The 13772-nt window shown below is 43.4% G+C and overlaps 1 protein-coding gene across 1 annotated transcript; it reads left to right on the top strand.

The window, feature by feature from the left end:
* The first annotated feature begins 87 nt into the window (after window positions 1-87).
* GPR83 (G protein-coupled receptor 83) lies at window positions 88-13762 on the top strand. Its single transcript, XM_021544952.3, has 4 exons — window positions 88-2848; window positions 3670-3795; window positions 4784-4917; window positions 5736-13762. Exons 1-4 carry the CDS (start codon window positions 2462-2464, stop codon window positions 6358-6360), a joined length of 1272 nt encoding a protein of 423 aa, XP_021400627.2. The 5' UTR covers window positions 88-2461; the 3' UTR covers window positions 6361-13762.
* The last annotated feature ends 10 nt before the right edge of the window (window positions 13763-13772 follow it).

Raw genomic sequence — 13772 nt, 5'->3', positions numbered from 1 at the left:
TATAGCTTTAATTTCAAACATTATTTTTCACTTTAGAAATTGCATCATTTCACAGGTGCCTTTTATAAAAACCACATTCAACATGCCAAATCCTGACATTTCTGTACAGCTGCCTGTTTTACTGTTGGAGTGCTGGTGATTATTGAACAAGGGTGAAGTTGGCAGGAGCAACTACCAAACTGGCAAATCTGCTATAGCATGTTCTCTAGTAACAACCAAACTAAGGTGAGCTGCTTAAACAGCTCATACTGGAGTATGCTTTAAATACAGAACTAAATCAGAAAGGTGTAGTGAGGCAGAGAAAGACACACCAGCAGTGTGGGAGACACCTGGCACAGAGAGTTTCCACTGAGCATGACACTTTGTGGGTATTTTGGGTGTGCCTGCCCAATGTGGTTGGACCACCTCCTCTGGATCACAAGGCACAGAATGCAGCTCAGAGCAGGGTGGTCTTGAGCTGACTTGCGGGGGAGATTCCCATCCTGCAGCAGCCTGGTTTAGGAAGTGAGAAGATGCCCTGCTTTCCTGGATGCACCTCATCTTCAAAGGCAATGACAGCTCCAGCTACATATGCAAGGGTACCTGGCTAGAAATTAAGAATTAGATCAAGGAGCATAAATAAACAAAGCTGATAATTTTTGCTGAAATACAGATTATAGTACAGAACGGGATGTAATAGATGTGAAACAGTCAGAGCAGGTGTTTGAGTGGCAGAATACCCTTATGCACTGGCCAACAGCACTGGAAGGGAGAGGGGGCCTTGGGAGTTGCTGGAGCAGCAGAGCAAGCAGGGGGACATATGCCACTGACCCCTCTGTTCTCATCCTAAACCTATAAGAACATTGCTCTGTCCCACTTTATACTATTGGGCCTTTATTTGAGACTGGTTTCCTGCTAGTGCTTCTGGGTGGGACATGTTTCTTCTCTCTGAATGGTCAGGTGTGACTGCCACCTTAGCAGCTCCAGCAGGTGCACTGAAAAGCTTTCTCTGACACAGCTGGATTGCCTCAAGAGCTTAAATTGGACTATTTTATGGAAGAAACAAACTCTGGTAGCAGTGTGCAGAGTAGCACTGTGGGTTGTCTATTCTGTTTGTTTTATTGTGCCTAGCTCCTGAAGGGTGGTAAAGGGAAGGCAGCCCGAGCAGGTCACTCAGGCAGTCACAAACATCTTTTGGAAGACTTCTTTACCCCAGTGAGTGACCAGCTTATAAGGCAAGCTTTTCAGATAATGGTCATTTAATTAATGCCTGTCTTTTATGTATGAAACCAGCTCTGGCTGGGATTAGTTGGCATCACCCAGGCAGATCTGTCCTCAGCAGAGGTGCAGCACTGTACATGTGCACTTGGGAAGTGGCACATCTTTCTGTTTGAGGTTTGTGGGTCTTGGTCTCCTGGTCCTGATTTTCTATTTCCTTATGTATTTTGTGGAAAAGGCCGAGGGAACACACATGCTGCTATCTGATCATCAGTGCTTGGGAGGAGCATACAGCTTCTTTTGCTTTGGATACTGGGCTTACTTGGCTGGGACAGTTCCTGTTCTCTGTCCTGTGTAATCACATCTTTGTAACTACCTCTATTTCTACAAATCCTAGAAAGCAGTTTCATATCAGGCTTTAATTTCTTTGCCTGAGAGGAAATACCTGCCAAGGGGAAACTGGAGTATTCCATGTCTCTCTGAGAGAAAAAAAGGTCTTTGGAAAAATACTCTTAAGTACAATAAGGCAACTTGTTATTTACAGTTCATCTGTTACAGTCTCTTCTCTTCTTTTCTCTTCTCTTCTCTTCTCTTCTCTTCTCTTCTCTTCTCTTCTCTTCTCTTCTCTTCTCTTCTCTTCTCTTCTCTTCTCTTCTCTTCTCTTCTCTTCTCTTCTCTTCTCTTCTCTTCTCTTCTCTTCTCTTCTCTTCTCTTCTCTTCTCTTCTCTCTTCAAGAAATAGGCTGAAACTTGGCCTGCCAAACCTGTAAAATAGCTCAGATTTGACCTGTCCTGAGAGAGAGCAGAGCTGGCACACATGCTGCTGGTGTATAAACAGCATGGAATTTGCTTGAGCTTGGCTGCTGGTAGAGAAAACGGATCCTGACATCTGAAGAGAATGGTTTTGCCTTTCTCACAGATGTACTTACCTCGGAGTAGCGCCCGGGAGCGCAACTGCGTGGAAAAGCAGCGCGTCAGATCTCAAATTATGTCATGCAGCCCAATGACTGCAGAAGATCCCGGCTCGGAGCTCTTCTGGGGATATAAGGCTGGCTGAAGGAGCAAAAGTAGCGGCGAGCTGAGGGGAAGAGAAGCAGGTTGCGGGAGGCAGGAGCATCTCTCCGCTCCCGCTGCTCGTGTGCCGCGTTTGCAGCCCCGAGCGCGCCGGGGCTGAGCGGGGCTGAGCGGCTCTCCCGGCGCACGGAGCGGGTTCTGCTCCCGCGAATGCGCTCTTCCCGAGCTGGAGCAGCCGAGCGGTTCCAGAGATGTTACCCTGTTTCGTCTGGCTCACCCTCCCCGACTTGGTTAACGCCTTTGTGACCCCGGGAAAGCTATCCCTCAATGGGAGCCTGGAGAAGACTTTTGTAGTCCCGAACGTGTCGGGTTTCTTTTCCTGGGATAATGACAGCCTGGCCGACTGGCGGAGCTTTGTGGACAGGAGCCGGTACGGAGCGGAGTCGCAGAGCGCCACGGTGAAAGCCCTGCTCATCGCGGCGTACTCCTTCATCATCGTCTTCGCCCTCTTCGGCAATGTCCTGGTCTGTCATGTTGTCATCAAGACGAAGCGTGTGCACTCTGCCACCAGCTTGTTCATTGTGAACCTGGCTGTAGCCGATATCATGATCACGCTCCTCAACACACCTTTCACGCTGGTAAGAGGGGGCAGAGATGCCTGGGATACCCCACCCCAGAGGGAAAGAAAGCACCCCAGCATTCCCAGACATGGTGCGGACTGGGAGGGGGGGATGCACCACCACAATCCACCCCATGACTAAAATAAATTTCTCTGAGCCTCTACAGTGCCATAAAGGTGCTTTGATGGCTTTTCCTGCTATAGGCAGTGTGTGGATCTTCTGCAGATACCTGTCCACTCCAAATTACAGCCATTGGAGTTGCCTTTGGAAAACCCTTCATGTATTTTTCTTCTCTGATTCCTGTTATCTAGCTGAAGATCGGAAATTACCCATTTTTTAATGTGGCCCTGATAGTACTTGAGCAAAAATAGCCTTGCAGTGATTGCTTAGTACTTTGTAGCATCTGATTTTTTTCCCTTCTCTTTTCTAAAGTATTTTGAAAGCAATGCTATAAACCTTTTGAAAAAAAATAAATGCTTAGCATAGTTTACCAAGTTGTTCTGAAAAGGTGTAGTTTGCCTGAAGTGAGATAAGATGTACAGGTCAGCCCTATCCCATAAGTGGAGACTAAAAGGAAAAGCAAATGTATTGACTCAATAGTGAGACTGCAGAAGGGTACACTGTAAATAAAACAGAACAAACATCTTTGATACTGCGCTGCTGTATTGTTTGGGAGGCCACTGAGCAGCAGTAACCTGCCTCTTCAGTGTTCAGAAGCCAGAAAGTTACACAACTAAACAAAGAACCTTCTATCATCTAAGTGTCTTTTCCACAGCACAAGGAATTGTGGGTACACTGGAGGCTGTGGGGTGCACAACACTAATGTTCTTCTTTTTTAGGCTCGTTTTGTGAACAGTACCTGGATCTTTGGGAAGGGGATGTGCCATGTCAGTAGGTTTGCGCAGTACTGCTCCCTGCACGTCTCTGCCTTGACCCTTACAGCCATTGCTGTGGACAGGCACCAGGTGAGACCTCTCTGAAGCAGAGAGATGGAAAGCTTGGGTGGGCATAAGTAAACTGAGAAAAGATGATCCTATGTCCTTTCCCTTTCAGCTCCCAGAGTACCATAAGATTCATGAGGAGCTGACAAGGGTAGGGGAGCAGTTCTTGTTCTCAGAATAGTTTCAAACCCACAGCAAAAAAAGGAGGTGTTCATCGTATCCATCACCTTGGCATCTCTTCCAGCTGAGTAAAGGGAGTTTTTATGCAATGGATAATTCAGTAGCTCTCAAACAAGGAGAAAGATCAAGATCCTGATAGGAATTCATGTGGACAGCTCTCCTTTGGGGTGGTTTGTCCAGTACCAGGGTTCTAAGGGACATCCTAGTTAATTTTCTCAGCTCTATCTCCTGATGTTTGGGGATGTCCCACCTCCTGTTACCCTGAATACTGGAGACCTGACTGTAGGACACTGGTGTTTGTCACAAGCAGAGCTGTAGCTTACTGTTGATATTGGGCTCAAGACTGGGCACATTTGGGTATTATCAGCTTGGAGTCACCCAACAATGACCCAAAACTGTTTACAGTTGGCATTTTCTGCTAAAAATATTGTTTCCAGAAAATGCACTCACTATCACAAGCATTCCCATGGAGGTCTGGTTAAACCCTTTGGTTCTTTGCATCACTGATACTGAAACTGAAGAGTTTGAGACTTTTTTCTCCTCTTTTTATTTTCCTTTCTATTAAGGAGATTGAACCTGGTAATGAATATGTATTAACAGCAGTATGCAGTTTTTCTGACCTAGATGAAAGTACTGAAATCTGAGTATAGGACTACTATCTGACTTGAACCATATTTCATGGTGTTAAAATTCAGGTTTTCATGTACATCTTACTGTAATTGCTTGCATGCTAAATTACCGTGCTAAATTTAAGGCTGGAAGATTGTATTTTAAAAAAGCATAATTTTTTCCAGAAATGTAATAAGCCTAGATTTTGGTTGATTTTGCACAGGTTATAATGCACCCCCTGAAACCTCGCATATCTACTGGAAAAGGTGTTATCTACATCTCTGTAATCTGGATCATGGCAACTTGTTTTTCCCTACCACATGCTATCTACCAAAAGCTCTTTATTTTTGAATACAGGTAAGGATGTGTTTTGCTTTCCTCCACAGTCTCCGTTGAGACCAAACTCTGAGCAGTCATACTTTGTTATATTCTATGGAAAGCCTTGAGCATATGTCAAGGTCAGCCAAACGGATCTAAAATACAATTTTCATCCAATTCCTTTGGCAATGTCTGATATCCTGTCCTTTTTATTTTTAAATATTTTATCTTTATTCTGTCACACTAACCACACAAAACAGGCTAAGAAGTTAGAGGATCTGGCTTGACCCTTTACTTCTATGCACTGGCATTTATGCCGTATACCAATCTGACCTGTTTGGTCAGACCAGAAATGGGAAATAAAAAACCCAACCTACCAACCAACCAACCAACCAAAAGCCCACTAAAACCCAACAGATTTTAATCTACTCTTTAGCCCTAGGAAAGTAGATAAATCTGCCTCAGCTGTCAAGAGCCTTAGTATTTGGAAAGTGCTTTAAGGAGGGAAAGGTCCTTAATATGTGCAGAGAATGTGTTCCTATTTGCCAAAGGACAGAAAATAAAAAACTGCTTATGTGCAGCTGGAAATCTTGTAATTGATGAAATTCATAAAATTATCATAAGGTCATGAATGCCCATAAGAAATTATCACCACATTGTTCACTGGCTGGTCCATGGCTCAGATCCTTGAAGAGCAGAGCTCTGCTCAGCTGTGACATTTGTGAAATAAACACAGTGTTTGCTTTCAGGACCTGTGGCAGGAGCCCTCTCCCAGCTGCCTCCTTGTTTCTGATGTACTTATCTCGCCATGCCTGGCCATATGTGCCTCTCATCCTGTCCCATCTCTCCATTTGCAGTGAGGATGTAACCCGGTGCCTGTGTCTGCCAGATTTCCCCGAGCCTGCTGACCTCTTCTGGAAGTACCTTGATTTAACAACCTTCATTTTGCTCTATGTCCTGCCCCTTCTGATCATCTCCGCTGCCTACATGACCGTGGCAAAGAAGCTCTGGCTGCGCAACGTCATCGGGGACGTCACCATTGAGCAGTACGTTGTCCTTCGCAAAAAGAATAAGAAGACCATCAAGATGCTGATGCTCGTTGTCATCCTCTTCGCAGTTTGCTGGTTCCCCTTGAATTGCTATGTCGTCCTCCTCTCCAGCCAGACCATCCACACCAACAACGCCCTGTACTTTGCCTTCCACTGGTTTGCAATGAGCAGCACCTGCTACAACCCCTTCATCTACTGCTGGCTCAATGACAGCTTCCGATCGGAACTAAAGGCTTTGCTCAACATGTGCAGAAAGCCCCCCAGGCCCACAGAGCAGAGGCTTCCCTCCACAGTCCCATCCTACCGACTGGCTTGGCCAGAAGACAGCAACTTCAAGAGGTTGCAGTCCTCCCATGTCCTTCCAGCATCCTCCACCATCCAGTCAGGAAAGACAGACATCTCTGCAGTTGAGCCAATAGTAGCTGTGAGCTAAAAGGTGGCCTTGGACTGCACATAGATTTGGCAAGAGCTAAAATGGTGGGAAGATGTGGAGCCCTGAACACACAACAGGTGATAAAACCAAGAAGGAGGTTCTGCAGGAGGCAGTATAAAAGAGCTGCATGTTTGATGCAGGCTGATGACAATGGTGAGGAGACCCTAGAGGGGAGAAGGTAAACTCTTCCCAGGAAGGAACTTTTGTCTTTGTCAAGGTGACTTTGGACTGGCTCACAGGATGGGGTTCTCTGCATGTGTGTTGCTGTTACCTGCATGGCTAAGCCTTTTTAGAACTAGGACTCTGGGTGTGTTTTGCTGGTACTTAAACAACAGTTTCACCACATCAGATCTCCCTTCCCCTTTCCTGAGTCTCCTTGTAGCAACATGGAAATGGTTGAGGTGTGGACCTTTAGGTTGCTATCTGAGATCCAGTGCAACTGGGTAGGAAAGCATTCTTTCTGAACTGGGGTCTGAAAAGTCAAAACCTGTTCAGAATGAATGAACAGATCAATTCCATAATTTTTTTTTTTTTTGGTGTAAATGCACTTAGAGAAGTGGAGGATAAGATAGACATTGATAAATAGGAGTCTCTTACATCACAGGCACTTTTTCTAAGATAGATTTGAAGAAAAGTGGATGCCTATTCTTCAAGATGTTTTTTTCTTCAAATAGATAACTAAACTCAAGAAACATACCAAAAGTTGGACATAATTTTCACAGTTGGAGAATGGATAATTAAGTGCTACTGTGGCTTTGGATATTTTTATCAAAATATCTTTGCATCATTGTCAAGTTGCAGCTGAAGAATCACACAGTTTGACTGTTTAACTTGCCTTTGAATGTTGCTCTCTTACCCTGTAAAGCACCTGTGTACTTGTCATTTCAGACATTTGGGGCATTCCATTCCAACTAAGAAGTTGGAGTGAACTAAGAAGTTAGCTCTCTGGAATCAACTCATAAATTAACTGCTCTGAGAGAAGAGATGGTATCTCTGATAGCAAGTAATAAAAATGGAGCATTTTTCTGCAACTTATCCTCTGGTGATTGTACAATTTTAGTGCATTTTAGGATAACAGAGATGTCTCCTATTTGGAGTGTCTAAGAAAATTCATGACTGCAACTGTCTGAAGTAGATTTCAGAACTTAATGTTCTTAGCAACAGAAAATATGGGTTTGAATAATAAAAAAAATGGTGTTCAAAAAACTGTACCTTATATTGCACAGAAAAACAATACCTCCTTGTGCTGTGGAAGTTAGTTTTAACATCACACCAGGCTGACACATTCTACATTTAACTTGCAGCATTCAGCAGTGAAGTGAGAAAAATTTTATTATAAATGAAAAAAAAAAAAGTGAAGCTGTTTTTCTCAGTGTTCTGTAATAAACTTACAGTTCTGCCATAATTTTATGCCTTGTGCTGAGTTTTCACGCCTCAGTATTTAAAGAGACTGAAATATCTACCACTCCTTGCAGCTAACCTGCCCTTGCACAAGTGGTTATCAGCCTCTTACTGTGAATCCAGTGCAATTTTACTGCCCTGGAGTCAGAATATTTTGTATCACTGATCTGCAGAGTCAAATCTTTCTTCCTGCCTTCTTAGATTCCTTACACCCAGTCCCATTTCCTCCCTCAACACTTGCAACACATCCGCCCTGAATTGTTCAGGGAGCTGAACTGGATGGTCATTGTAGGTCCCTTGAAAATTAACCTATTCTATTCTATTCTATTCTATTCTATTCTATTCTATTCTATTATATTATATTCTATTATATTAATTTCCCAATTGTGCAGAGCTTGTGAACCATGCTCCCCATTCCAGTGGCAGCAGAATCCAGCACTTTACTAGCAAATAAATCTCTGAGAATGCTGAGTATCTCAGTAAAATGTTCTTTCTGAAGCTGAAAGAAACATCTTAAAATTCACCATTTTTGAGTGCAGTTGTCATCCTGCTATATATGAAGAACACAGCTGATACTCCAATGGACAAAATCCTCAAATGCCATCTCAAATGCTGCTGGTGTGCCTAAGTGAGGCTCCTGCAGTTACAGCTCTGGATCCTGCACCCCTGCACTGGCTGGCAAACCTTTCTCCTCCAGGCCCTGCTCAATCCTGAATTTGGGCACAAGGGGGGGATGCAAGAAGTTGAAGCTGTTTGATTTAAATTACAACAACAGGAAGGATGGACTGGATAAAAGGAAAAAAAGAGACAGATTGGACATTGAACTTCAGGAGCCTGTCCAGGAATGAACAGTGGCTGGTGGCCAGCAGAGGTACAAGTCTCAGAGAGACTTGGACAGCATGGAAGAGGAGGACATGATTAAAGCTCTAGAAATGGTGTCCTTGGAAACTGTGTATCATACACTGTGTGTGCTACAATGTGCTTAATGTGGCACACAGTAATTTCTAATAATTAGCTATTTTTCATTTTCTTCATGTCTGATTTGGGATTCTGGACAGACATCTGGCATTCACCAGTGCTGCTGAAATCAATGTGGGGGGGTTGTGTTCTGTGCACACAAAGTGCAGTATGATGCAAAATACTCCAATCTGGGCAATTTAACTTGGCCATCCAGTCTTCATGTGTATTTTTCCATTCTACCCCATCTCTCTTGCAGACCAGAGCGTTCTAATACAGTCATTGGTGCATAAACAGCATTCAGATGCCATCTTGGTGGGTGTGAGAGCAGGATCCGAGTGTTGATAAAATGAGACACGTGTACAGGGTGGAGATTATCTTCAATTTTCCATTTGGTGTGTGTTTGCCTGCTGTAGCTGGAGTTTTTAATATATTTTGAATTTGGGAGGTGTTGTACAAGACACTGAACAGCTGTTCATTGCAGGAGATCTGCATGGCCCAAGAACAAGCATTGTGTGTGTTTTCCTAGTGTTTTACTCATTTTCTCTGTGTAGAAAGATGCAGACACCTCGCAAAGGAACAAATATGATGTATTTGCAGCTTGTGCTATTCTGAATAGTGCTCAGGGGAAAACAAATCCTTGAAACCACCTCTTGCTTTTACACATAAAAGGAGGACAATTCTTCTAAGCATACTGAGATCATGCAGGGAAAAGATGATAAATTGCTTGTGCACAGAAGAAAGGAAGCTCAGCTTTGGTTGGTGTTGTTCCTGACTGCAGGGCAGCCCTCCTCTTTTTCTGTCAGTGTGGGATGAATTTCTTCTCTCAGCTGATGGAGATGAAAAGGCAACTGCTTAAAATATAGCAATGTCCTGTAACTCCAGGAATTGTAATTCCATTGTCTCTCTGGCATTTTCAAAGGATTTCAGACACCATTTCTAAGCTAGTTTTATTTATTTCCACCCTTATAGAAAAAGTGTTGGGAAATTCCAGAGATTTCAAAATCACAGTTTTCTGAGAAGCATAAACCTCTAATTTCTTTAATGAATATATTAACTAGCCACCACTAGCTGTTACAAACGTGTTTTTTATCTCTGGCAGGCACTGATCTCTTCTCTCTGGAGACCAGTGACAGGACATGAGGGAATGGCATGAAGCTGAGTCTGGGGTTGTTTAGGCTAGATACCAGGAAAAGGTTCTTCACCCAGAGGGTGGTTGGGCAGTGGAACAGGTTCCCCAGGGGAGTGGTCACAGCACGAAACCTGACAGAGTTCAAGGAGCATCTGGACAACACTATCAGGCACAGGGTGTGATTCTTGGAGTGTCCTGTGCAGGGCCAGAATGATCCTGATGGGTCTCTTCAAATTCAGGATATCTTATGAATATTTTATTATGGGGAATCTTAAATATTTGCATATTAAATGTGAAACTTCAAGAAGTATTTTGATGTAATTTGGGTAGGTCATGATTAAAACAGTCTGGCTATGAACTGCAGAGAATTCATGAAAGGCTCGCTCTACCAGACCATGATATCATTGCCAGCTATGGACTTGTCTGCTTGTTCCAAATTTCAGGCTACAATTGTGCACTGAAGCTTATGCTGGGCTTAGCAACAGCTGCATGCAGCTGTAGAGCTCTTGGATATGAATAGATACATCTGCACAGCACTGAGCCATGACCCATGCATGCACTTAGCTGTTTCAAGAGCTCCAGGGATGTCTTAGTCCTCTAAGTAGACTGACCTAGAAATTGCATGTGGACACACAGAGAGAGCTTTAGAACAGCAGTTTCCCAGGAGACTGAGAATAACTATTATCCACATCTGCCTTATTCATAAAGCTCTTGAGTGCTGGTGAGAGCGCAGCCAGGTCCCTGCTGATGCAGTCTGCCAGCCTTGTGTGGAAGCCAGCAGGCTGTGAACACTCTGCACCCATGAAGGCATTTACACCACCCAACAGCTCTTGGAGGCTTGGCTGGGAATGCTGTGCCTTCCTACAGCCTTGGTGTCCACTGCTGGTGGCTGGTGGTTTTCTGTCTTATTCCTGATCTTCCTTGTGCCACCGAAGGGGAATAAGGATGGGATTCTCTTCTGCTCTCCCCACCCTTCTCAGCCCAACAGAAAGGCAGCTCCTGCTCCGCCCTGGGGGTGGCACAGTGGGCTTGGGAGGTCTGGACTGGCATTAAAGAAACAGGGAAATTCTTTGGTCCATCCTGTTTTCTTCTGGGTACAATGTTCCCCATAGCCTGTCCTCTGTCTTGCAAGTTTGAAGGGATTTCTGAGTCAAGGTGAGATGAAACTTCCCACCTCTTGCCTTAGGCTCAAAGCCATTTAATGATAGTTAGAGAGGCAGAGGTGAATCCTGTCATCATCACAATGTCCTGCCCAGGAATAAATTTGCCTTTATCTACAAAACAAATCCGTGCCTCCTGGCCAATTGCCAGTTTGTAAACTGAGTGTGGATTATGCCTTTGGCCACTTTGGGTTAGCTGTTCAGGCCATGTCTCCTGCCAGCTTCTTGTGCACCTGCCCTTTGGCAGAGCTTGGGAAACTGAGAAGTCCTTGTATTAGGATAAGCACTGATCAGCAACAACCAAAACATCAGTGTGTGATCAATATTATTTTCATACTGAGTCCAAAACATGGCATTGTACCAGCTACTAAGAAAAAAGTAACTGTATCCCAGATGAAACCAGGGCACCAATTAAATAACTGAAGGTCTAACAAATGATTCCTGGCACTAAGGTGTCAGCTTACTTATTTCCACACCATGGAATGGTGTGGTCCATACAGAGTAGATATGTGGTGGTACAAGTGCTTGACTTTTAGCCCCTGACGTCAGAGGGTATCAGGATTTTAAGACATAATTACATTTTTTGTAGGCTTTTTTTCATGTAATAACACTATGATGTGACAGGTCTGTCAGATGTCACCAGTTTTTAATAATATGAAGATAAGGACATGTATCAGATGTTCTAAAACCACGTCATCAGCCTCTGAAGGAACAGAACTTGGTGGAATATGTTGGAGGGATATGTAGGGTGGTGATAACCAAATTATTATGGTCTCATCCCCAGTGATTTTTGGAAGTTGCTCTAGATGTGAACTATTTGCCCAGAATTTGTCTTGAAGAAGTCCTGAGACAGAGCTCAGGAATGATTTGACACTTGAACAGGGAGGACAGCAAGGACCAAACCCTTGAGCTTCATCCTCAGCATTCCTGTTCAGCAGTGCAAACACATTCCAAGACAAGCAGACAGTAGCCTCAGGCTCTCTTTCTCATCCTGCAGCTCAGATTCCCAGCAGAGGCCTTGTTCTGAGCTATACAGCAGCACATATTTCTCTCATCCCAACTGAGCTCAGATAGAGGGAAAAAGCAAACAAAGCCTCCAGTTCCCCCGTTGCTGGATGAGAGACTTCACTGCTGTTGGTTTAGGTACATGAAGTTTGTAGGGGCACAAGAGCTAAAGCAATTCAAAGGTAGCACAAGCAGATTGAGCCCAGGCTGTTTTCATCCCTGGACTGCTTACACATTCAAATGCCTTCAAAGGCACCTACCACTTTTCCTGGACTCCCTGGGGAAGTGAGAATCTGACTTAAGGGGACTGACTAACTCAGCAGCCCCTGGGATGGGTGGAAGTTCATTTGTAGCCAAGAATGTTGTTTGCATGAAGGTGTTTGGTTAATCTCAATGATTATAAAAAAGTTTGAGATGACTCACATCAAAGAATCTGACGAAACAAAAAAGAAAATGCAAATTTTTCTACCTAAAACGATTTAAATAGTGTTATATTCCAAGTTCTTTCTCATAGTCCTTCAGGGGAGGGTTGATAAAATGACAGGAACCAAATAGATGTTTGACTATTTAATGACATGAAGCCATACTATTTTCATTAATTGTGTCACTTCAGAAATACACTTTTTAAAATGTTTAATAGGAGTGGTTACTTTTTATCTTTATGCTAGTAATTTAGTATATTAAGTCAAATATTCCATTATGAGGAAAGCAGTCTTCTGGAGCTTCTGGCCACACAGCCTACACGACAGAAACACACAAAATGCCCCTAATCTACAGCTAAGTTTTCATTTGTGCCACTCTCATGTGGTCTATGCAAAGTGGTGCCCAAAGAAAAGATTTCTAGGAAAGTTTATTCCCAAGACACAGGCTTTGATTCTTCCCTGCTTCTGTGACAGATTCACCTGTGCCTGTACTGGGGGTTAAATCCCTCTTACCACCTCCATCTTCAGAAAACTACTCACAACCCTATTTCTGTCTTTCTGTTCCCAAAGTGCAGACAGGACATCCTTTATTAATGAGGTTCTAGGCTTAGACACTAAACGAGTAATCAAAGCTGCTATTAAAACATCCACTGTTCCAAATAAGGGGAAAAAATGGACCTAAAATACATCTTTGTTCTAAAAGGGACTGACAACAGCCAGAGGCAGAAAAACAGTGAGTACAGCTGCTTTTAGAGGGACACCATCTTCTAATGGAATAAACATTTTTACTTGTTCTCTGCAGTTTAAATCACAAGTTTTAAATCTCACAAGAGCCACTGTAAGGCAAAGCATGTGCAGAGCAACTAGTTGCAAATCTCCTACATTTAGAGGATTATTAGTACCCAAGTGGTGGAGAGAGAAAGGGCAAGAAGGAATGGCATGGACCAAACCTGAACCTTGACATTGTCATTTTACTTTCTGGAATATTTAGAAGAGGAATATTTAAAAGAGTATAGTGGTGAAGAGGCTTAAGATGAACTCTCTTCCATAAGGCCTAAATTGGCATTCAGCCCATCTTTTGAAAATGGCACAACATAGCAAGAGCAGTGCCACTAAAACATAAGTAGAACTGAGCTCGGCAGTTCAGAAACACACCTTAAAACAGGAAGATACAGCTGAAAAGTATGTGCTGACACTGTGGCAAATTTGTAGATAGCAAATTACATAGTGGATATGCTATTTATCATGTGCTGACATTTTCTGTTGCTCTGATAGTTTTATGAGAGCAAAAATAAAAAGAGAAGAATTATAATGTCTGTCCAAAATGTTTCTCAG

This window comes from Lonchura striata, chromosome 1 (genome assembly GCF_050655825.1).
Source record: "Lonchura striata isolate lonStrDom1 chromosome 1, ASM5065582v1, whole genome shotgun sequence".
NCBI lineage: Eukaryota > Metazoa > Chordata > Aves > Passeriformes > Estrildidae > Lonchura > Lonchura striata.
Note: the sequence above shows the minus strand (reverse complement) of the source record. Positions and strands in the feature narration are given on the sequence as shown.